The sequence below is a fragment of the Sebastes fasciatus genome, chromosome 15 (genome assembly GCF_043250625.1).
Source record: "Sebastes fasciatus isolate fSebFas1 chromosome 15, fSebFas1.pri, whole genome shotgun sequence".
NCBI classification, from domain to species: Eukaryota; Metazoa; Chordata; class Actinopteri; order Perciformes; family Sebastidae; genus Sebastes; species Sebastes fasciatus.
In genome coordinates this window covers 15,397,918-15,422,484 of record NC_133809.1, presented here as the reverse complement: position 1 = coordinate 15,422,484, position 24,567 = coordinate 15,397,918, and the positions used below count along the sequence as shown (strand labels likewise).

Below are 24,567 nucleotides of genomic sequence, written 5' to 3'. Positions count from 1 at the left end.
AGTCGAAAAGCCATGTTTATCAATACCGTAGTTTTGTAGTGAATCAAAGCACTAATCTGAATTAACCAGATACACGGGTGTCTCTTCCTTTCAGCACACCCAGCGCTGTCTGCTGTTTTTTGACACCTTGCTGTTCTCATTCTCTTGTACTTTAACATGCTGCTCTAGCCCTTTCTCGCCCGTCAAGTGTTTAACTTTTCAGCCAGATAAAAGCCCACTCATTCATGCATGAGTAACCATCTGATTTGGGTTGGAATTAATTGCCTCAGACAGAGCTCAACACGGCCACTAGCCAGGCTGGGACAGAATGTCCCAATCTAGGATCCCCTACATAGAAGCGAGGAGGATGAATGAGATATCTCTACTGTGCCTTTGATATCCATTTAAGTGGGGAATAGCTGATTGTGTTTTTAGAAATTTGAAAAAAAAAAAAAAGGCTGCATCATCAAAAGTTTCATTACTGATGGCAGAATGTTATAATATATCACATTATTTACATTTTAACTAGGAAAGACAAGATTTTCTGCTTGTAGTTGTTTCTAGATATTCTATATAAAGATGATTGTTACAGGAGCACTTGGTGCAAACACACAAAAAATAAAACAACATTGTCCTAAACATATATATACACCAAATGTCCAGGCCCTAGGACAACAACACAAGATCGTGTCCTCCAAATGTGACTAAATGTAAAGGCCAACGTTGCATTCATCATTCACCCACTTTACAATCAACAAATTCCTCAGCATGTGCATCGTGGCTCCAAGGCTAAACTCTGCCCTTCAAATCGGACCAAAAAAAAAGAAAAAGAAAAAAGGCAACTGTATGCATTATTCATCCAGTTTCAATTAAGCCTGGACCGCAGCCTCGCATCTTTGATAATAATTTATGCAGCTTCATCAACTGTTCCTGATCCAGCTGCACTGGAGTCAACACATCAAAAAACAGTGATAGCCTTTGTTCTTCTTCCCCCTATTACCTGTCTCCAAATGGCACACATTCAGAACTTTAATGACCACACCATGTTTTTACTGAAAGAAATGTTATATTCAAGTTTGGCAGTGACTGTTAAAAAATATTCAACGATATCTACAAAATGTTGAAAATCACAGTGACGTAATGTTTCAACAATATCTACATGTCAGATGATTAATCTGCCCACAAGACCGCGATCTTGGGATGCACATGTGGTGTCCTTTGCCTCGCTGTATTAATTCTGGCCACGCCCGTTCCTTGTGAAATACATGATGTTGTGGATAGGACATTAGTATATCAAATTAAGGAAGTAAAGGCACTACTTTAGTCGATATTAGGATCAAGATTGTTACTTGTTTGACCTAATTTCAGTTGTGCATCTGAATACCTCAAAAATAGCTTTACAGTTTGGCTGCAGAGAAAAAAAGATCCTGAGAACCCTTAACATATACAAGAGTCACGCGGTTGGCATTTCCAGCATTGCCTACCTCATGTGCTTAGTTAACATAAATGTGATCTAATGCCCTAACACCCCAGAGAACTTGTTAACCATCGCAACAAGGTCAGACCTAAACCCAGAGTTTGAGCCAATGGCCCGGGGCTACATGAGGACTGGAGAGGATGGATGAGATGAAACATGGACAGAAGCAGAGGCGAGACAGAAAGGGAGAGAGGATCGCAAATTGTGGTGTAGATAATGACATAAGAGGTAATAAATCTAAAGTACCTGTGAGTAAAGCCCACTGCTTTTTGCTCTTATGTCATTTAAAATGGAGCTTGTGAAGCAGAAAAGCCTAGACTAACAAGCCTAGTGGCTGAGAAAAGCCATTTTCTAACAACAGAAGATGTGGATTTAGATAAGCATCTTACCCTTTATGAGCCATTTGACAACTTGAGAAGTATTATCAACGGGCTGAGACTCAGTATGGAAAGTGCTTTAACAAATGAGGCGAAGAAGCAGGAACAGACCTTTGGACTGTTTGAGTACACGCACGTGTGTTTTTTTGTGTGTGATGGGTGTGCAGTTCCTGTGGAAGTGCAAATCAGGGGTTGTGGCAGTGTTTGTTCAGCTGTGGCAGCCATTCAGCATGCACTGGATACAATTGCTTCTCTAGTGTCCAATTTATCCCTTCTGGTTCCCTAGGAAAGAGCATGCATGTGTGCAGGAGTGTGCGAGAGTGTGCACGCGTAAGGCATAGTGAGTGATACTGGCAATTCCCTTGAGGGGCCTGAAAATGGCAACAGGCAAATGGAGTTGAGGTTCATGTGACCTGCTGTCTCGAGAAGTGCACATGGTCTGGATTTAAGAACAATAAGAAGCCTCAGGGACATGAGCATGCACAGGGTTGGACGCTGCAGTAACATTCATGAAGCACTGAAAAATGCTCATTGGCCATGAGCTTATAAACAAATCAGCGTCTCCATTGATGTATTTACTAATTAGTGCCAATTGTAATCATCAGACAAATTTACTTTTACTTGAAATCAAGTGATGCTGATGACTACAAGCTCTGTTGAGTTTATTGTAAAATTTAGAATACCATTTTTTGGTACACGCAACCCTACACATAACAAACAGCGATATCCATCTGAGAAAAACGAATACAAATTGTTGAAATGTTGAATAGGAATAATGAATAATATCTATATATATATATAAAAAAAACTGAAGCATTCAAATACTGATTTGGAGGTCGATTACCATGGCAACGGTCGAAGCTTCGAAGCTTTTAAAGCATTCAGGTCAGCCCCAGTAATATTTATCTCATATCTCTAACAACCATTCTGGTTTTGTCTTTCTTCCTTTATCAAAAAAGGAGCACAGTTTTTCAGAACCACTAATAATCCAGTTAAAGTAACTGGTTTCATGTTACATTTCAGTACTTAAAATGTTACTATCACACTAGATAGTTTTGCTTTTATATTTTGACAATAACATTTGGGCTCCTGTGCTGGTGTGGTGCCAAAGTAACACACCCCTATCAGCCCTGCCCTCCGCCCACACACTGTCTTGAGTGTCTCAGCAATGTCATGATGAAACACAATCTGGCTCCTGGTGTGAAGGACAAACCCACTGGTCTGTGCTGGGCAGCCTGTGCTAGCTGCAGACTAGGCAGGGTTATGAATATATCATATGGACCGCCAGCTAACACATTAAAATTTTAAAACGAATGAACTGCTGTACAACAACCGATTCAGAGGAAATGGAGGTTGGGGAGGAATACGGTTCTCTGCTCTGGTGGAACTAAGTGTGCATGAGTGTGTATCCGTGTAAAAGGAGTGTATAAATTGCGCTTGGGAAGTGCTACACAACTATTTCTGCTGTTCCAACGTTGTGTATGTACCTGTGCTACAGATATGCTGAATACTGATGTTGTATACTGAGTGTTCACAGTTCTCCAAATTGAAGTAATGCATATGGGTATGTGTGGGTTCATGCTGAAGGCAGTAGGGCATTTACAGTTGAAAACATTTCTACCTTTAGTATTCAATTCCAGGTTTGTTTTAGTTAGCTTTCACAACACACTTATTACATTAATGCTGCAATACAACATGCTTTTTATGTTATTTCGGTTTTTAGACATAGTTTTATTTATGTTGTAGATCTCTAAAGAGTGGTTTGAATGTGTAATATAACTGGTAGACATCCTTATCACACATAACAGTTGTGCTGTGTGTGTTCTACTACTGACCTGGTAGAAGTAAGGGTTGGGCTCGGATTCTCCCACCCCATTGAAGTCCTCCACGTTAACCAGCTGGAAGTCAAAGGTCAGGCCGGGGTTGGGCACCTGGAACTCAGCCATTTGCTGCACATGAGGCAGGTTCCCCAGATGTTTGTAGCGCCAGTTGTACAGATTACATAGGCTGTGGAACAGGAAGATAGAAACACATTAAGTCACACCGTTATGTCCTTTTCTGTGAGGCGATGGTACCAATCACTAAGATACTGCATCCTTTGAGAAATTGGTCAAAACCAATTCTAGCTTTATCTTCCGTCAGGGTGACCTACCTCGCACGTGCACGACCCTGTGCATCCAGATCAATGGTGGGCACTCCCAGGCGCACAAATCGGGTGAAGAGAGACTGCTCCATGTTGGAGTACTTCTGGAAGGCCATGTTTTTGATAACAGGGGGCAACTGATGGTGGTCTCCAATCATGATCCAACGCTTCAGCCTGCTGTAGCCATCCTCTGGGTTCTGCAGAGAGGAGAAGACAGAAACATAAGTCATAAGAACACCTGTTACAGAGAACACCTAAAGGAAAAACAGGGGTCCCTACTAGACTGTCAAATATGGTCTTTTCCATTTTGCACAGTATAGGTGGAACAGTTGATTATTCGATGTCCACATGAGTAATCCCAGTGCACTACAATGACCCAATGTTGTCCCACTTTATTACATTTTGTTTTGTCTAATGACTTGATAATATTATATAGTGTATGTGAAATCAGATCTTCAGCAGAAAATAACATTTAAGTCCAGGAGGTCAGTGAAGCATGGAGGGCCTGTACAGTTTTTCACTCATGTCTACATCATGCTGCCAGGTTTTTACTAATTAGATATGGTTAATTTGGAGTTTGACCTCAGACAAATCTGATATACCAACCACTGCAGGTCAAGAGTTTATTCAATCACTGAAATCACTGATAAGAGTTGAATGGCTAGACAATGAAAGGGAAGGGGAGGACGAGGAATAAACAGTTTCACTGTGACGTATACCTGGCAGAAGGCTCGGACTGTGTATCACTAGAGAACAGAGATAAAGAGAGGAGCTCTGGCGAGGTTGTTGGATGGGCTGATGTGCTTAATGATCTCATCTGTAAACAGACATTAGCACTATCTCGCACAATTAGGCACAACTACCAAAGACAAGCACCATTACTGTGTTTGGAGCCCATCAGTCAGACCATAACAGAGAAAAGTCAGGTGGTAGAAAGCCGACTAGCCGAGCGGTGAGTAAAGGATGTCTCAAAATAAACAGTCTTAGTCATAAAGCTTGTAAATCCTAAGTTTAAGATTTAAGACTTAGTCAGTAGAGGGTTACCTGTAACAGGAGGGGGATGAAGGTCTCGATCTCCAGAATCTGAGCAGCTTCTTCCATCAGGATGTTGTCGTACTAATAAAGAGAATCAGAAATTTAAACCAAGTACTTTAAGCAACTGCAGTAAACACAAGCTTAACCAGGTTGTTGTCTTTATGGCAACTGGGAAAAGCATACCTTAAATCCCAGTTCCACCAGGTCATGACGTTTGAGTGCAGCATGTGTACAGGTCATGGCAATGATTTTGGCTTCCTTCACGAGCAGATACTTGGAGCGGTCCAGTCCACTTCTCAGCAGCTCAAAGGCCCTAAACTCCTACAGGATAGACAAGAGACAAGGTGAGGATCAGGAGTCAATCACTGTGCACAGAAATGTTTGGGAACAAAAATAGCAATAAAAGAAATCAAGAAAAAAAGCAATCTCCTATAGGTAATTAAAAACTACTTTTAGGATGACCTCTGGGAAGAACTTGGCAATCTTGGACTTACATAGTGTATTCATCTGTTTGTGATTAAAGTTAAGTTTTGCTTTCATGTTTTATACAGTGGGGTTGTGAGGGGAAACTTAAATGGCATTCTGACAAAATGATGGATGACTACTGTCAAAGATGATGGATAAGGTGATTACCTAGGCTGAAATAATCACACCTCTAAAAAGAAAAAAGGCACGGTTCAATATTCAGATGCAACACCAATAAAACATTGTGTCTACCCACATATAAATAATGTAGGTGTTTGAAAAACTTAGTGGCTTAACCCGAGCACTGTTGTAGCTCCAATTGCCTCTACTTTTGATTCCCTATAACTCCAATATACAAGAAAGTAAAGCTGTATATTGGCGATACAATACGTATCATGATAAAGCGGTTACGATTCTATATATTGCAATATATCGCGATACAGTAAGCAAGGCAATATATTGCGATTTTTAAAATATAATTTTAGGAAAACTGTCATAGTATAAAGAACACACCACCATATGCATAAATCTGAGTAAAAAAAAGTTGGATCTGCATTTACCAGTCCCTGTAACATCCAACAACATAGCACTTTGAGAGGGCACATACACTGAGATGGTGCATATCTTTGCAAATGAAATAAAGTATTGACTGAGTTAATCTTTGCATGCAAACTATTAATTACAAATCGATAGTGTTTCTGAGAATCGATACAGTATCACAAATCATAATATTGCAATACTCAATATTTTCTTACACCCTTACAAGATAAAAGATGATCAAGTGATTGATACTGTTGCTTTCTATTCTCATCAGGAAAAACATTCTCCTCTTTTCCCATGATGCAGTGTAACAGAGGTCAGCAAGCCACAGGGCTGCTCTGCGGAGAGTATACTGGGTGTAGTTTGCTGTTCAATAACTGCAGCTTGAGGAGCACTTTAGCACAGATTTTCTTACATAGCAGAATGGAAAATGTGGAGCCAGTTTTTTACATCAAATCTGAATCAGTTCACTTCCGAGTGCCAATATCATGCTACTATGAAAACCACGATGTGGGGGGGAAGCACAGAGGGGGAATATGGGTAAACAGGCGTGCTATTTTCAGGTTGCCACACTAGCTGTGCAGGGAAGGGAGAGAGGAAGGGAGGACGGAACAAGTAGACTCGGACAGCACTGGGGGTATAAATATTTGATGTGTTACTATTTTAGCATTAATATTAAACCAATCAAAACATGCAATATTGATGAGCTCTATTTTTAACCCCCCATGGCTCCAGAGCGGTTGAAGGGTGAAATCAAGATGGTAAGGGTTCATGGATACTGAGAAGAGAGAGAAAAAGTAAACAGCGGTAAGGATGTGGTGGGACTGCGGAGGAGGAAACGGGAGATGTCTATACAGGAGGAACCCAAGAGGCAGATTGTGTTGCTGTCTATCTGTCGGTCTAGCAATAAAGTCTTTAGATATTCCTATGGCAGCTTTTTTCCAAACTGCTTTTACATTTGAAGAGTCAGACAGATAAGCAAATTCAGCAGAATGTTGCTTTGTCTACCTTGCACCACAGACAGCAATACCTCTTAATGGGTGTACAGATTTCACTGCAGCATGGGTGAGGCTGAGGGAGGAGGGGAGGAGGTGCTGTGATGCAGTGATACAGAGGCCAGCCAGATAAATCAAGGTCACCACATGTGTTGGGATATTACCTCAAGCCAATAACTTCTTTATTGCTTTTCGGAGACCTTCTTGGTGTTCCCATAAATCTGAGATGTTATTGTTATCCCTATAGAAATACTTGACGGGTTGGGAAGGAATGATAACACGTTCAGCTGTGTGTTTGTAGGCGCGAAATAGTGTGAAAAAGAGTGACATGGAGAGTAAAAAAGAGAAGTAGTAAAAGCCTTCAGCACTTTGTTGTACCGCTTATCTTTTCCAAATCATATCTACAAACAAACAGCATAAGTACTGTTAAGTATCTTATATAATGATTCACTCTAATCTAAAACAAAGGGACAGGTGATGACAAGGGAGATGCAAAAGTGGCTGCTTATAAGCTGACACATCCACAAAGACACAGTGTCTGACCAGTCTGTTAATGTACAACAACCTGTCACTATGGTGGCCAGGAAGGCATAGTTACTTATGGATGGGAGATTGTGCAACATCTGGACACACAGCTGGCAAATAGTCTGCGAGAACCATTAAATACAGCTGACGTAAGCCTCTGTGTGTGTTTGAGGAAAAGAAGGAAAGGGCTATATATGTTTACCTCAGATAAATTGATGTGTGCTTCTGTACATCGTATGTGTTGCTGTATGCATTTTAATGTACCATACACTGAATTTAACTGTAATGACACATGCTCTATGAATAAAATTGCCTTATTGCACTGAAGTAACCTCCTTACATCCCACTGGGGGTTGCTCAGCAGTGAGGGAACTAGTACACTCTGTGGATCTTACCTCCAGCTGGGTGAATATTTTCTTGATGTGGCGGTAGCAGCCCTCTGCGATGTCCATGTCCTCTTCATATGACCGGCCCTTGAAGACAGGCTGGGGGGCGTTGGAGAAGTACTTGTGGAAGGGAAAGTGTGCAGCCACAGCTTGCGCCTCCACGGTCTTGCCCTGTTTAGGCCTGACTTTGCTCATGTACTCTTCCCAGCGAGATATCACCTGTAGAGGGGAGAGAGAGCGGACATACAGTACCCTCTGCATGTTAGGAGGCTGAGCACACAGTGTTTATTTCGTTAACGAAAACTACTGCATGAAATATGTTCATCAACAGCATTTTTTTTTTTTTAAGATGAGCCAAAACGCGACGGCACTACACTAACGGTGACGATATCAAATATGTAATATTGTTGTGGAAAGACTAAAATGTAGTTTGAAATATAAAAAAAATACCAAAATCTCTCTTTATTTCCGTCACATTCTACCTTCTCTTCCCCTCTCTCTGTCTCAAACACACACAAACGCACCACACTGCGGCAGGGAAGCTCAGTACCTCTCTTGTTTTAGACCTCAGTCGCGGATTTGTGGGTCAGGTCGGGTTTGGGCGGTTAACGCATGTTTTGCATGTTGGGCAGTGTGGATTGGCTCTCATAATGGACCGGTGGGTGTAACTGAACCGTAACCAGGCAACACTAATGAGCACAGTCAGGAGGACTCGGAGTAACTGCAAAGCTGCATTCTTAATCATTCAACCTGTATTTTTCATCAGATAAGATAAGATAAGATAAAATCTTATGTGAAATAAGTTTGACCAAAATTATTGGTTGGGCTAGACTAGCTTGACTGAAATGTTCAATATAATCTGATGACTGAAAAAGGACGTTTGACACAAGACTAAGACTAAGACTAAATACATTTTAAAAAATGCTGACAAAATTAAGAGAGAAAACATTTTGACAAAAGTAATGACGAAAAGTTGACTAATATTGTAATGACTTTTCGGTGACTAAAAGTTTTGAGTTGTCGTTGACTAAAACTAGACTAAAACTATGTAGACTAAGACTAAGACTAAATCTAAAACAGCTGCCAAAATGAACACTGGTTCCCACATATCCTTGTGGCTTGTATGAATTTGGGTTATATGTGTGTTTTTTGTGATCACACAAATACAAACAGGCCTTCGGAAATGAGCCAAGCTTTTTGTCTCTTTCTAATTGCCTGAAAGGTGGAGTGGGTTGGTATGCATGACTGGCACTACTGAAATTATACTGACAGAAAAATCATACTGGCAGCACGGTAGTGTTTAAATTTGGACAAAAATTAAACAAGAGTTTTAATTAACGGCTTGATTAAGCCACTACATAAAGAAACTCTCTAAGGTACATTCTGGTATGCAGGAGCCTTGACTTAGTTGATGCCAATCTACAAAAAGTCTACAAAAAATGCTGTATGAGCACACAGTGGGTGTTCTGCATGGCTCTGCCCAGCCTGTAATTTTCTCTATAATTATTTGACCACAGCAAAAAACACATTACGCACAAATGAACAAATGAGAACAGATAGCCTCAGTCGTATACAGGTGCCCCTGCTGAGCACTTAATAAACCAGCTTCAACCAAACAGCGGGGTAGCTTAGTTCTATAAATACGCCCTATGAAAAACAACATTAAGGATAACATTAACGAGTCTGCTAGAGGAGTAAGCTTAATTGCAAGTCTGTATGGACTATCAAGACCATCATCAAACCTTAAGTATGTCTACATGTGCATCGTTATCATTGATAACTGACAGAGTAGTCTGCTCATGGTCGCAGATTCACTACTCTAACAACTTCTTGACATTTACATCTTCAAATGTCACAGAACTACACTGTCAGCCCGTTTTCAGAGCTAAAATAAACACAGCTAAAATAAGTGTGGGTTGAGAATCCAGTCTCCACGCAACATCACATTAATGAGGAAACCACAGCGGTGTGTGAGGGAGACAACTGACAGATTTCTGGCATGGTGAAAAAATGGCAGTATGAACATCTTCACACATGAACTCTTGACACTAGAGCTCGGGTAACGGCCATGGTATCCAAGTATCTGCTTTGGGTTGGATTCACCAGACAACTATCTGCTAATGGATGTAGTTTGAGCTATGACCAACGCTAAAAACTATGTCACTGGCATCTTTACAGTGCTTTTACAGTATACAGTCTGCCTCACATTACTGTTGTGATGTTATATGAGATACTTAAATCTTAATCTACTTAAATGATGAAAGGTTGATATTAACTTGAGCTACCCATAACACCGAAGATGACAGTTACAAGCCGTACTCTTTATGTTACAACTGTCTATAATTTCTATTTTAGAACCCTCCTAAAGAAGCATGGCAATGCAAGTAAGTGATTGTCTGCAGTGGCATTTCTCCTGCAGCCCGAGAGGGACAGCGATAATTAGGTGACAGGAATATACAGCAAGGGTTGAGACTGTTTCTGGGTATTTGCAGTCTAGGCGAAAAAGAGAGTCTGGGGAATGGAAACTTTAATAATGTCTGGGTTTGATTGGCACGGATATGTCTGAGGAAGAGGACAGACAATGTAGAAATCCATTCTAATTAATTCAGTAAAATATCTCCTGGATCCCCTTAACACTCTCTCTCTCTCTCTCTCTCTCTCTCTCTTTGAAAATCAATAGTTATATCCAAACACAAATTTCAAGGATGTTTAGAGGCTTAATAGTAAGACAGAGTGGCTGACTCCAAAAAACATCTGGACTTCTGCGAGGTTTGTTTTGTTAACACCTGTATGCAATTAGGAATTTTATTTGGACATTGAGCTCACTTTTAGCTTGATGAAATATTATGCACTTTAGGAACTGATGCTCAGTGCAAAATCAGAAGCATAGCCTATGCAACATTGGTTGACATGTTGCAGAAACATATACACCAGGGTGTCATAATTTTGATTCTAAATCGGAAATCAGTCGAAATTTGCTTCCGATTCAGACCATCAAAATCAAAAGCAGGATTGGTGATTCTGCCTTTTTTTCTCACCGCCCCTGCCTACTTGCGTGTGTCCGAAGGAAAAAAAGATGACACAGCCTATCTTACCGGTAGCCTGCAGCGACACCATGGCCGATGACGGAGAAAATCCTCCTGCTTCCCTGAAGTCACCGGTGTGGTGATATTTTGCCTTCCCCGTGAGTTATGTAAACAACAAACGTGTCGTTGACAGAAAAACAGCAGTTTGTTGGCTGCAGAAGATTTAGACCCTACAGGACACTACAGTTTAGCAATTTTCCGCCGCGGTCGCACTATCTCCACTTAAAATCGATTGTGTGTCTATATCACTTTGTACAGTAAAGCGAGGTTTATGCTAGCCATAGTGTAAAGCATGTAGGCACGGACTGGGACGTCGTGGTGCATTCAGGTGTGCCTCGTAAACTCTGAGAAACTTTAGCTGTTGTTGTAAAGTACCCTCCTGCCATCCAGTGGATCTTCTTTTTGTTCAAAGTGTAAATGACAGTTGTCAGGGCATGAAACCAATTTACGAATCAAGACTCCATAGTCTAACAATGGCATGTTTAAATCGAATCGAATCGTGGATTTGGAGAATCAAGACACCCCTAATGTACACACACACATATTCATAGTCTTACCTGGTAGAGGTAGAAGTGTCCAGCAGTCTCACAGGTGTAAGAAACATCTCCAGGGACATCCAAGCTCTCCTGTAACCTCCCCACTTCTCTGAGGAGCTCCAGTCTTCTGGCCAGGACGTAGTTTACTCGGCCATATCTGGAGACAGACAGCACAGCACAGTTAGCCAACAATCTAATCTGTTTACCTTTTTTGTATAGGGACAAACATATGTTAAGAATAATACAAAGATGCGAGATGATTCATGTTTAAGGTTCAATCGACTGTATCTAGAATTAAATGCATAATCAGATCATGGTCTAATTTCAAAAAGACACTGACTCTATTAGTGCTGTTACACTGTATTATTAAACTTCTGATGCACTGAGTGATCAGATTGACTCCTGTCTGTTCCTGTGCTCCAGTATCAACTTCACCGCAAAACAACTGGTGTCATGACCCAGGTTCATCGACCTACATGCTGGTGTGGCACCCAGACAGAGACCTCAGGCAAACTACTGCATATAACAAACAGGTGGGATAAAGTTTCTTCTATTTGTGGATTAAGCCTCTGATCTGTCCATGTATGGATTAATAGAACAGAGTTAATCTTGATTATGGGATTGTTGAGTTGCAAGTGCGAGCAGATGATGAAATCCCTGATCGTCTGAGGACATAAAGTATTTTAACAGTAAAATATGTTGTAAATATAACCCCAATGACAGTACAGAGGCTCAAAGAGGGCCATGACCGTCCTTAACTGTGCACAAGGTTTGTTTAGGCTCCATCATGCATCATATTGTGCAGCTAAACAATACTGCTTAAAAGCAATTATCAGGTGGCAACGAGACAAGCAGGAAGGCAGGAAGTGGGAGGGGTCACAGGGTAACACTAGAGGTGAACTCTATTTTTAGTCCCTCTGCAGAGATCCTCAGTCAGCAGATGACTCAAAGGCCGTCACAGTGGTCTGCCTGTGTGGCCTGAATAAAATTAAATAAAGATGGGGAATGACCTTGCCTCCCAGGATGACGGACCTGTAATAAATTCAGCTACTGAGACAGAAAACCCAGAATAGATACACAGGTGTGGACGACAGCATCGACAGGGTTGCATTTCTTTTTTTTGTAAAATGCCATAAATATAAAACACCGACTGTGCTTGAACCTGAGTGAGGATGCTGCATGTCATTTCCAACCAGAGCCAAAGTGGCATCATTGCATTTTCTTGACAAAGATGATTTTTTTTTACCTAGAACCTAGGGCACAAATATAGACTGTCCACATATGAACATACAACTCTGAATTTCTGGAAGATCTCCCCTATACAGAAACCAACGTGCACTCTACAGTCTCATTAAAAACAGCACAAAATTCACCATGAAATGCAGGGAGGCATTGTTAATTAATGGTGCTGTAGCTTTCCCTTTGTTAGGCATTCTGGGGGAGCACTGCCTTCCATTTTGTCATCTCGTATACAGTGTTAATTAAAACTCTCTGGCTCTCTCCTCTCGCTGGTGTCAGTGGGGTGGAAGGAGTGTGGAGTCTGCATGTTGTTATGAGGCAGCCAGGCAGGCGGGAACATATTAAATGCTGCAAGCTAAAGCTCTTTTATGTCGGTGTTGCTGCATAATTTAAGGATGTAGCAGACTGCTTTCCATGTGCACACTGCTATTCATACTACAGTCATACACTCACAGTGAGCAGCAGTCATACACAGAGTATAGCAAATGAGCGACATGCATCAACACTCCCTTCCTCGCACTGGAAGTGTTGCTAAGAGCAATAGGGTGTAATTTGCTCAGTGCCACAGATGGATAAGGTGGTAATTAACAATGTAGGCTATAAGGAAACTTTAAATAGTAACGGCATAAAAACTTAATTAGTATTCAATAACACTGAGCTATTTATATCCAGGAGCTGGCCAAAAAGCCTTGCTAGCAGAAAAACAGAAGGTTGTGGCTGATTCATCTAATAATGGTGTTAAATATAGCAGCAGTCACGTAGAACTGTAAATATGTTGGGTATCTTGAGATAATTTGTCTTTCTTAAGTCGGTCATGAGTGCTAAAAGTGTGCTGCCCCCAAAACTTCTCTTTTCCCATCTCACTATGTCTCAGTAGTAAGGACTGAGTCACTATCCTTCAAGGCATAACACACACACACACACACAGAGAGATACAGTGGAGTTTACACAAAGATGTGGATGAGAGAGCTGGGAACAACTGGGGCTTCCTTAACGGGACTCTAGTGGTTCTTGTCTGAGGCCATTTGTTTTGGGCCCTGCCACCTGCGCTATATGAAGAAAAGCAGCACCGTGTGTTTTATGTGTCCATTAGGGTGTAGACAAAGAACGTTCTTAAACAACTAGTGTTAATATTATATGTTGGTTTTATTAAATCACAGTCAGGTATTGTCGCCCACCACAGATTTAAGAAGGCTCCCTCCTGACCTGAGCTAAATAAACATTATAAAAGGTCTTAAAAAACTGAAATTAAATGAATTTATTCGTGTAATTATTTATTTATTTGTGTATTTATTCATTTAATTATTCAGTCTTATTGTTGCGAATGAATTATTCATTAAAAAGGCCTGATGTATTCCTGAGCTTGGAAAATGAGGACATTAATAAAGCTATTTCCCTATTAGGGCTGCAAAATTAATGGAAATTTTATCAAAATCGTAATATGGCCTGCTGTAATTTTCAAATTGTAGGATTAGGAGGAAATCGGAGTATTTGTTAAAGGGGAAATGTGTGTCAAAATACCATTTCAAATAAAATATTTTCGTGCTGCAGAGATGTCCTGTCCTACATCATATTCTACAGACTTAAGAAAACATTTTTGTTTGGTACAGATCCCCGCTGATATCACACCATAATCATTTTAATATGTTTTTCAATGAAAATGAGAATAATGACTTAAAAAATGATCATACCCTCTAATATCGCAAATCATATCACAATTGCAATATCAGTCACAATAATCGCAATTAGATATTTTTTCAAAACCAAAGGTTTTGTTTAACATTAAAATTATTTGGGCATTACATGAAATATTGTAGATAACGTCAGCCATAACTGTAACTACAGAGTCATAATAGTGGTATTTGCATTGATGTATTGACAGGTGACAGATGCACTGAACTTAAAACCTTTATATCAATCTTGTAACTACTGTCTGTGAATCTAGTCTTGTGGTAATATGTGATTAATGTCTGTTGTGTTAGTCATGTGTCTAATGTGATGTCTATGTTTTGATGTTACTGACACTGTAGTTTGAGCTTACCCACCATGCTTTACTGAAAGCAAATTCCACCGACCTAAATTGTTTTGGAAATGTATAATTATGTATGACTTTTAGCCAACCCTGGAAAAACGTTTCTAAAATAGTGATCACGATGAATCTACCGATGTCTCTCTACGCGGCTTACGGCCATCCTCCTACTACGAGTGAGTACAAGGTCAGTTCTTGTGGTCCAGAGCAGTAATGAGAGGGTTAATCAGACAGGAAGTGCCTGAGTGCAGGACTGTAGGGAGGGATCCCTTACACTAGTGGAAAGGCCTGAGAGGCCAGCAATGCCTAATGAAGATAAACCTGGTCCATGGCCTGGCATATGGGAGTATCGAGTAGCCCTGTCAGTGTGTTGGCTCACACTAATTATGTATGTGAGCAGCTGGGCTGCTTTTGTGTACATATGCATTGTGTGTTGTCTGCTTTGATCAAACTGTAAGGGTTGCCTCTGCATATGCACTAAGTCTGTAACCATTTGTTGAATGCACTTCCACACATGCATGTGCGAATTCAAGTTGTCTCAATTTTCACGTGTGCATTTCTGTTTGTTTAAGTGCATCTACTGTGTGTGTGTCCTGCTGTCCCCACCTGCTGAAGTCCTTCTCCGTCTCCAGCTCCTCTTCTCCGTGGCCCAGACGCAGGAGGTGGCGCTCGTCGATGTCTAGAGCAATGATCTTTTCAAACAGCTGGTTCAGAGCCTGGTGTAGAATGGTAAATGGTAAATAGACTTGCATTTATATAGCGTGTGTGTATTTTCTCATCTATCAACAGTACTTGTACATATGAACCTGTTTTGACTTTGTGTCTTTTTCAGTCTCTATTAATTTGATCCATTTCATACAGTGTTGTTTGTAATATATATGAGGTATTTATCATGCTATGAAGTAAGTGTCTATTCCTGTATAAGAAATATAAATGGAAGGGGGGACTATTGCATGAGGATAATGTTTTCATCATTATATCCAGCTATGCTTCTTGTGGCCAAGATTCCTTTTGGCAAGCTTCTACTGGTGTAAAATAAGAGCAGATTACTTTGTGATTAAATACTGAGGGGAGAAGACCGGGTCACATGGGAGCTTAGTTATATTCAAACCATAGAGGAAAAATTAAAATCTATTGCCTGATTAATGGGCAGTTCTGAGTACAAGCTCTAAATTCTCCAGACAGCTTTTTGGAGCAGGGTGTTGGAGAAACTTTTCAGAGATCAGAGACGTGCTGAGCCTGTTCGGGTGTAGCTGTGCTGGGTGTGTGTGTGTGTGTGGAGGGTTAACCTGGTTGGAGTGTGTGACTATGAGCGTCCTCTGCTCAGGAAAGTTGTGATAGAGGTTTGAGATGATCTGAACAGCAACATCTGTCTTTCCAGTACCAGGTGGTCCAACAACCTGGAAGACACAGCAGGAAGTGAAGAAGGGGGGTGGGAAGAAAGAAATGAACATTTTTAACAGAGAGAAGCATTGGAAGTTGGGTCACAGTGCAGAGGCGCTTTGCCTTGGAGACACCCTAGTGGTTGTGACAGCTAGGCCATGGGCATGTCAGAACGGGCTAGGCTGGTGCCTCATCGTTAGCCGTGCTCACATATACAATGTAACAAGGCTGTGGTGTTGCCTGGCAAAAATAAGACCCAGTGACTGCACAGATGGGCAAAAACACAGAGCTACTGAAAATGGAGAAAAGCTGTAGGAGGCATAAGTCTTTTTCAAGTCTTTGCTCTCATCTGAATGTTAGTAGTACTGCATCTCTGTATACAGGTTACCATGATAATGAGCCTCATATTTACTTAACCTGGGGGAATAGCATCTAATTTACTAAATAAATATTCATGAAACAGGTTAGTCTTGGTGTGGGTATCTCAGGTGAGTCATTTCTGGAAAAATAGTAAGCACAATTAAGATATTGCTGCATTAATTAGTAATTAATCAGCTCCTTGGTTCCCCTACATGAAAGCCAAGCCAGGCAGACCGAGAGATCGTGTGTGTTCGTTATGGCTGCTTGGCACGACATGCGCCAAGAAAGAAGGTTAGAGAGGGTGAGGAGAGGAGCGGAGAAGGGCATGTAGAGTTGTTTTACGACTCTGCTGATAGCCTACTTGCCATATTTACCGCAGCTAGCTGCACAATAAATAACTCATACTCCGGAGCCAGCTTCCAATCACCACATCAGAATAGCACTTTTGTCAAAACAGTGTGTGTTACATTTCTCTTCAGATAACAACAGCAGGCTGGAATGACAGAGCTGTGGATGTGCGTATGGACTGGGTGTATCTGTAGGTGTAACATTTGTTATCGTATGTGTGGTTGACTATTTCATTTTCAATGCCAAAATCACAGAGAGGGGTTCAGGGAAATCTGTCATCACTCTACATGAGTGAGGGAGATAGGGACACCAAACAACAGCATATTTACTGGTGAGGGAATTCCCTTAGTGTACATCACTAGGATTAATAGTTGCAAATCTTTGGCTTAATACCAGCGAGCTGGAACAGTACGCATCTGCAGTACCAGCACTCACTGGACTGACTAGAGGTTTTACCCAGACAGCATCACACTCCTGGATATGCGTGATGATTTTATAGGGAGGGGTTCACATAGCTCGTCTTCCTAATTAAGTCCACTGCTATAAACTTTCATTTACTCTGTTACCTATAGAATAAAGTTAGAAACCATAAACTAAAGGAAACATTAGGTTTTGTGTGACATTAGTGCTATCAACTTAATCTTCCAAAGAAAAATAAAACAAGTATATACATAAGGGATAATGTACAGCAGCGAGCAGGTCGTTGCTGTGAAATAAACCCCTCCGCTTCGCATCCTGCATCACCCTGTCAGGGTTTATGTCATAACAATGACCGGCTCGCTATACATTATCCCTCTTATTACACGGCTAGTTACTTAAGAAATCAACAATTTGACACAAAAATGGTCCTCCAGAGTCCGAGATCAGAGATGCGTCCATAGCAACGGTCTGTTATACATAGCAACGGTCGGCTCATAAATAACAGACTGTAGAATGCCGTGATTGACCAATCAGAATTGAGAATTCAACAAAGCCGTGTAATAACCATGATTACTACTCATGCTTATACTTTTAATTTGTTGGAGTCTATTGAAATGGTGAAATTTATATGTCAAATAGATCATTTAGATCTTGCAGATTTTCTTTGGGTGGCTTCCATTCAGTCTTGAGAAACGTATACAATAAAACACGAAATACAAAGTCCTTACCATGGTGAGTCCTGGCTGCATCCCGGCTCGAATGGCTTCAATCTGAGTCGGAGTGAACTGAATTGTGTTCCTGTAAAATATGTACATTGCTGATATTAATAAATCATGTAATTAGTCGGATATACTGAATAGCTTTTTTGTGATGTTTTTTTTGAGACCATCTTTAAAGATTGTTAAGTCGGGGCTTCCCCATGGACATGTTGTTGCTATCAAGATTTCAATATCAAAGTGCAAACTGAAGATGCTAAAACACCACCAGATGAATCTTAAATTTTCATGAAGGGCAATTATTTTGTGGTGTTATAATTAGCACAGGAATATTAAAGCCTTTTCTGTTCACCTTTAATTGCATAAAAAAAATTTCCATCCATAATTGTAGGCATAACAACAACCAAAATAGCACCCCGACATTACATGGCGAACAAGTAGGAGCAGATACCATTGAGTCAGGCACGGACAAACATATCTAAATAGTCAGGGCCAGAGTAGGGGACATATAATAAGCCTCTGTTCTGTTTTATACTGAAAATATGTTTTGGATGGAGGTTAGAGACTTAAGGTATGCTCAGTACACTGACCTCAGAGAGAAGTCAAGGTTTAACCAAACACTGAAGAACCTATTGACCCCTAATCTCGTTAACAGGAAGGCCTGAGTCTTGGCCGTGACCTCTCACCGTTTGGGCTGGTTGTAGGGATATGGCCCACGGTTGGGGGTGACGTAGGGCTCAACGATCATGGTCATGTCTTCCTCTTTGTCTTCCACTTCTTCCTCAACCTTTCTCTTCTTCCCTTTGTCTGCTTTGTTTGAGATGGGAAACTTGATTCTGGAAAAGCAAAAGGAAGATTGATTAATATAATATAATGTGATATGTATGTATTATCACGTGTAACTAGTGGGAAAATTATAAAACTGCAAGTAAATAAAATATGAATGGCTAGAATAGGGCTGTCAAAGTTAACGCGTAATTCGTTTTTTTACACCACTAATTTCTTTAACGCATTAATGCAACTTGCAATTTTTAGGCAGTAGCGGGCTTATAATTATAATTCCAATAATAAATATATGCATACATTTTCATAAAGCAAGTATGTTAGCCCACTCCCATGTTGTTAACAGTATTAAATACTTGACAAATCTCCCTTTAAGGTACATATTGAACACATAAAAATGTGTGTTAAATATTTTAATTGATTGACAGCGTTAGTCTATACATTTACTTTGATAAAGGTAAATCAACCTCAACAAAACCTCTCTTTATCATTTGATTATTGGATCTTTGACTTTCACCTGAAAGGGAAGACTTGCAGCTCAGGGTCCTCCTCGGTGACCTTTATGGTGTAACCGGGGAAGCACGAACGCAAATGGTCCAGGGACAGAAAGGTGTCGTTGAAGTCCAACGTGGAGATCTGATTAGGCATTTTGGAGTAGTGGGCACTGCCCGGGTCGCCATAGCCAAGGATGATGTCGTGAAGCCAGTCAGGGACAACACACTCTGTGTTCATCAGGTTTCTGATGGTCTCTAGCACTGCCTAAAAAAAGTAGAGCCAGAGAAATGTGAGCAATGAGGCGCTCCAGACAACAGACAACCATCCCAGAAGAGGTGGTTTAGCTGGATAAGAATAGCTTTGTGGTGGGCTGATGGGACAGCAGGTAATTTGTATGTCTGTCAATTATATTTTAATGAACTGCAAACTGTCTAATACCCTGAGCATCAAACACCGGGGAGGGGGAATGTGTTTGCTTTTATCTATGTCACACATCAAAGATGGAGAAGAATGTTTCTTGAATACCCATTAGTTCCTGCTCTTTTCAAATTCATAAAAAAGGAAACACTTCAAAATCATCTGTCGTGGCTCCGGCTGTGAAAGACAGAAATGGGTGTGCGGAAGTAGAAATAGCAGATTTGACAAAGCCGTAATGAGAAGCTCTCATATAAAAGGATGTGATAAACAGCAAAAGGGTTTTGTGCGCGATTAACATTCTAAAAAAAAAAAAAAAAAAGGAACAAAATGGAGCAAAACAACACAAGACAGATGGGATATTTAACAAAAGTTTCACACCCTTGCATGGATAACTTTACTATGACCTGATGAAAAACTTTAATATCTGAGGAGATATCAACATAGATTTACCTCTCTTAACCTTTACCAGCAGGGTTCTGCTGCAGACACTTGTATTTTATACTGACAACATAACATGGTTATGCTTTCTGTAGGAAAGCATGCGGAGAATACCATACAATGTTGGCTTGCAGCCACAGGGGGATTCTTAAAGGTGAGAGGAAGGTAGGGGTGCATATCACATGAATATCCAGTGAGAAGTGTCAAGTGCCTTGAGTGGGTGGTAATCTCAGAGTTGCCCTGGCCCCAACCTTACAGCTACAACACCCAAGAGAGTATAATATGTGCTATACATCACTCTGGGGTGGTGTTGGTAGGACCAGAGCTCAAGGTCTGAAGATAAAGTACTCAAATGCAATGTACAACGAGGGCTGATCTGTGTGCTTCAGTGTATAGTCCAAACCTTGAAATTGTTCTCCTTGGGTTTGCGCCTCATGATGACGTTGAAAGTCTCATATGGGTCTTCAGTGCCACTCTGAATGCTGCTGGTCATGTCCTGTTGATACTGGTTCGGGTCCAGCCATACACGGAATGTTCTGGCGTCTCCTCGCAGCTTAGGCTTTGGGTCAGGTCCTAAACCAGAGTGGTTGGGGAGAGTAATAATAACCGTTAGTGATGAATGATAAATATTATATCTAAATTTGTATGGCATTTTTCCAAATCACTCTTACAAAAAAAGTTATACAATGTAAAGAAGAACCCTTAATGTAGGCCAGGACAGTACAAATCAAACTAACATAAAATGGCAGGGCAAAGCTTTAGAAGGACACATTAAATATTAAAAATGAATCTCATCAGCTAATTCTAAAAACCATGATTTCAATAACAACTTCCATCCTATCCTATCCTAAAAGAAAACCCTTTAAAAAGGGCTCACCCTGGCTTGCCTTGCTACAGTACTATCACCCCTAAGGAACAGGAACTACATAGACGCTTGACTGACAGGCCACCGGCTTTAGGCTTACTCCCACAGGGGGCCTGTGTGGTGCAGCAAGTGCAGCTTTCACAGATGTCTAGATAGATTCTTGTATGGAGCTGCAGGGCACAGAGCAGGAGAGCGAAACTCAATCCTGTTGGCCTCTGATGTATGTGTGTGTGTGTGTGTGTGCACATCTATGTGTATGTCTGTTCTGCGTGCAGCTATGTGGGGGTCATCATATCCCCTTTACTAAAATCAGTGTGGTGATAGCTTAAGAGTGGAAGCTACACCCTTAACACCATGGGATAACAATGTAGACAGCTGGACCAAAGTGTGTGAGCACTGTATTCAACTGTCAGTTATTAAAAGGTTGGATTAGATCAATACACATTTAGATTAGATTAGAGAACGGAGATGCATTTGTTCATTTAACTCGCATAAATTTTGCACATTTGTAACGTCATATTAGGGCTGCAACCAACGATTATTTTCAATACTGATTAATCTGCAAATTATTTTCTAGATTAGTTGATTAATCGTTTGGTCTATAAAATGTCAAAAAATAGAGAGAAATGTCAATCCCAGTTTCTCAAAGTCCAAGGTGATGTTTTTAAATGTTTTGTTTTGTCAGTCCAAAACCCAAAGATATTCAGTTTAATATGATATATAACAGAGAAAGCAGGAAATCTCCATATTTGAGAGGCTGAAAACAGCATTTTCTGCCATTTTTGCATGAAAAATTACTCTAACGATTAATCGATTATCAAAATAGTTGGCGACTATTTGTCCTGTCGGTCAACTAATCGATTAATCGCTGTAGCTCTACGTCATATTTTCCAAAATATTCAGTATTTGAGCTGCAATAACGTTTTTATAAAGACAGTATGTGCACCTCTCAGCTTGCGTCTCACCTTCACCAAGTGCCCAGTGGTTTATGTCTCACCCCACCACCCAGTTACCCAGAGTACCACTTAGCCCCGTCGGGGATCTGAAAGTTTAACCAAGCCGACACTGGCAGGGCATGTTCCCTACCAGCATGTCTATTTAGAAAGCACTGCCCTCTGCATATTTAATCCAAACAGATGAGAGAGGATAGGGGAAAGGGTGCTTCAGTGCGTTGGACACATGTTCCGACAGGGGAAAAGACAAACACTTAGAATAGCAGGGCTGCAGGCTAGCCTAGGTGAACCAACCACACCAACAGAGGGACTGCTTTGGGCTATGGGATAGAACACGACACGGTAAACAGACGAGATCGTGTTACTGTATAAACATATTTTACTTTGCAGGAAAGACCAGAGATTTGAATTTGATCTGGGGGGGGATTCCTCCCGTGTGGACACACACACACACACACACACACACACACACACACACACACACACACACAAAACAGACTCCCTGAGTATTATATTTGATGGCAGCACATTTCAAGGCTTTTGTTATTGAGATATGGTAGCTTACAGATGGAATTCCATGCTGTGCTCAAATAATGCTAGGACGCATTGTTGCCGGCAATAGAAAGGCGAATTCCTCCTCTTCCGGTGGACCCTATGAGACTTTATTTCGGAAAAACTATGAACGGTAGTTAACGGTGAGAGACATTTTATTTATTTTTTGACCCCATTTGAATTGCGCCATGAATCACACATATGATGCTTGTCAATTTAAAAAGATAATTTTGCAAGTCAAGAAAGTCGCAGTTTATCGTAGGTTCGTCGTAGTAGCATTTCGTTTTGTGTGAAGCCGCTCAGTGAACTACATCTCTCGTCTCACACAATATACATCACCAACACTAGATAGCTAGCTAACTAATGTTCCACGCACAGATGTAACGTTATCTTGCCCGATGTGTTTTATCCAGCGATTCCTGCTCTTTTTAACAGCCGCGAAGCGAAAGAACGAGAAAGACCCGTTGCTTGTGCGAGTATATCCCGGTACGAACCATAGAGACATCGTAGCTTCAGCGAGAGAGACGCCACTTTTGGGTGTGTAGTCTTTCTAATTATATATTTTCAGTCTTAAACTTAAAGAGTTTTACAACAAACTGCGACTTTCTTGACTTTAAATTGACAAACATCACATGTGTGATTCATGGCGCAAATCAAACGGGATCTCTTGTCGTTGACTACCGTTCACATTTTTTCTGAAATAAGGTCCTGTAGAGGTCCACCGGAAAAGGGCTTCGCCTCTCTAAACCTTGTTTCAGAGATACAGAGATAGAGGTGAGTGTTTCCTATATGACACATTACTGTATTCTGCAGGACAAGCACACTCAGTGTTCTGTTACAGAAGCTATCCAGATATAGCCAATGCAGCTCTTCAGTTAAATCAAATAAAGAGAGCAGGGGGCAGGGCCCAAAGCTCTCAGGTGTTGTTGTCGACCTCAGGTTAATGGAATGTTAATGTAAAAAGGTCAGGTCTCACTGTGACTGTCACCATGACAACACCAGTCTGACCCTCTCCCGAGGATCTGTCGGCGGGGATATAGGAGGTCTGATGGGTGGATGGATGTCATGTATCACTGGTGTGTGTGTGTGCGTGTGTGTGTGTGTGTATGCAGGCAGGAGCACATATGAGCATACCTTCCTCAATGACGCGTCCCTTGTCATCCAGCATGCCCTGCACCTCGCAGCCTCTCACGTACGCAAGGCCAGTCTGCTCCACAAAGGCCTGGCGCCGGTCGAAGCGCGTGCCGTAGGGCAGGTTGGGCCGCACCGTGACCAGTAAGCAAACATCGTGCTTCCGCAGCCCTAAAGCGAAACAGGATGGAGAGAGGGGTTAGAGAGAGAGAGAGAGAGGGGAAAACAAGGGTTTTAGAGACAGAGAGGAAAGAGAGAAAGGGAAGTGATGGGGGAGTGAGACAGAGTAGTAGTGTGGGGGAGTTTGGAGATGCGAGAGAAACCACCCTGTCAGCATTTGCCTGATCTTTTAAACATGAAGCTCTAATTATGCGATGGGGGAAGAGCTAGTGGATGGAAGGAAGTTATACTTCATACGTCCACTGAATTACAAGAAAAAAAAGTAAAACCATAAAAGTGGGTATAAAGAAAGTGAAGACATCAATTTCAGATATATTACTTTTTTTTTTACATCCAGCGATCATTCCATTACTTCTACAGAATTTGCCAACTGAAAGAACACATTTATTTTCTACATTAATTAGCGCAATACACCATTGGTGAGTAACTATATCTTTCTCTGGAGAGCTATAGCAGTCGACTTGCCGAAGGCTTCATGGTGTTTTCTATGTTCTCAGTGAATCAATGTCGTTCAAGGCTGACAAGCTCCTGTTAACATTATCTACAGCGTCCCTATCAGCCACACAGAGAGATGGGGAGAAAAACGATCGGAAAATAAAACAAAGAGGTTCAGTGGAAGAGGCTACACACAAATAGCATGTCTTCACAGAGACGTGAGGAAAGGGGTCATAAGTCAAGGGCCCAGTGGGATGGAATAGAGTGAGTGGTGAGGGA

General features: G+C 41.1%; 1 protein-coding gene across 1 annotated transcript in view; it reads right to left on the bottom strand.

The window, feature by feature from the left end:
- aqr (aquarius intron-binding spliceosomal factor) overlaps positions 1-24,567 on the bottom strand; it is a 58,579-nt gene that overhangs the window by 15,348 nt on the left and 18,664 nt on the right. The window contains exons 19-31 of the mRNA XM_074661607.1: positions 23,677-23,844; positions 20,576-20,745; positions 19,340-19,581; positions 18,726-18,875; positions 18,052-18,121; positions 16,102-16,212; positions 15,419-15,528; positions 11,566-11,701; positions 7,932-8,141; positions 5,195-5,332; positions 5,021-5,092; positions 3,986-4,173; positions 3,669-3,840 (exon numbers count right to left, since the gene is read on the bottom strand). Of these exons, the coding sequence (XP_074517708.1) occupies positions 3,669-3,840; positions 3,986-4,173; positions 5,021-5,092; positions 5,195-5,332; positions 7,932-8,141; positions 11,566-11,701; positions 15,419-15,528; positions 16,102-16,212; positions 18,052-18,121; positions 18,726-18,875; positions 19,340-19,581; positions 20,576-20,745; positions 23,677-23,844 (1,937 nt within the window). The remainder of the gene's footprint in view (positions 1-3,668; positions 3,841-3,985; positions 4,174-5,020; positions 5,093-5,194; positions 5,333-7,931; positions 8,142-11,565; positions 11,702-15,418; positions 15,529-16,101; positions 16,213-18,051; positions 18,122-18,725; positions 18,876-19,339; positions 19,582-20,575; positions 20,746-23,676; positions 23,845-24,567) is intronic.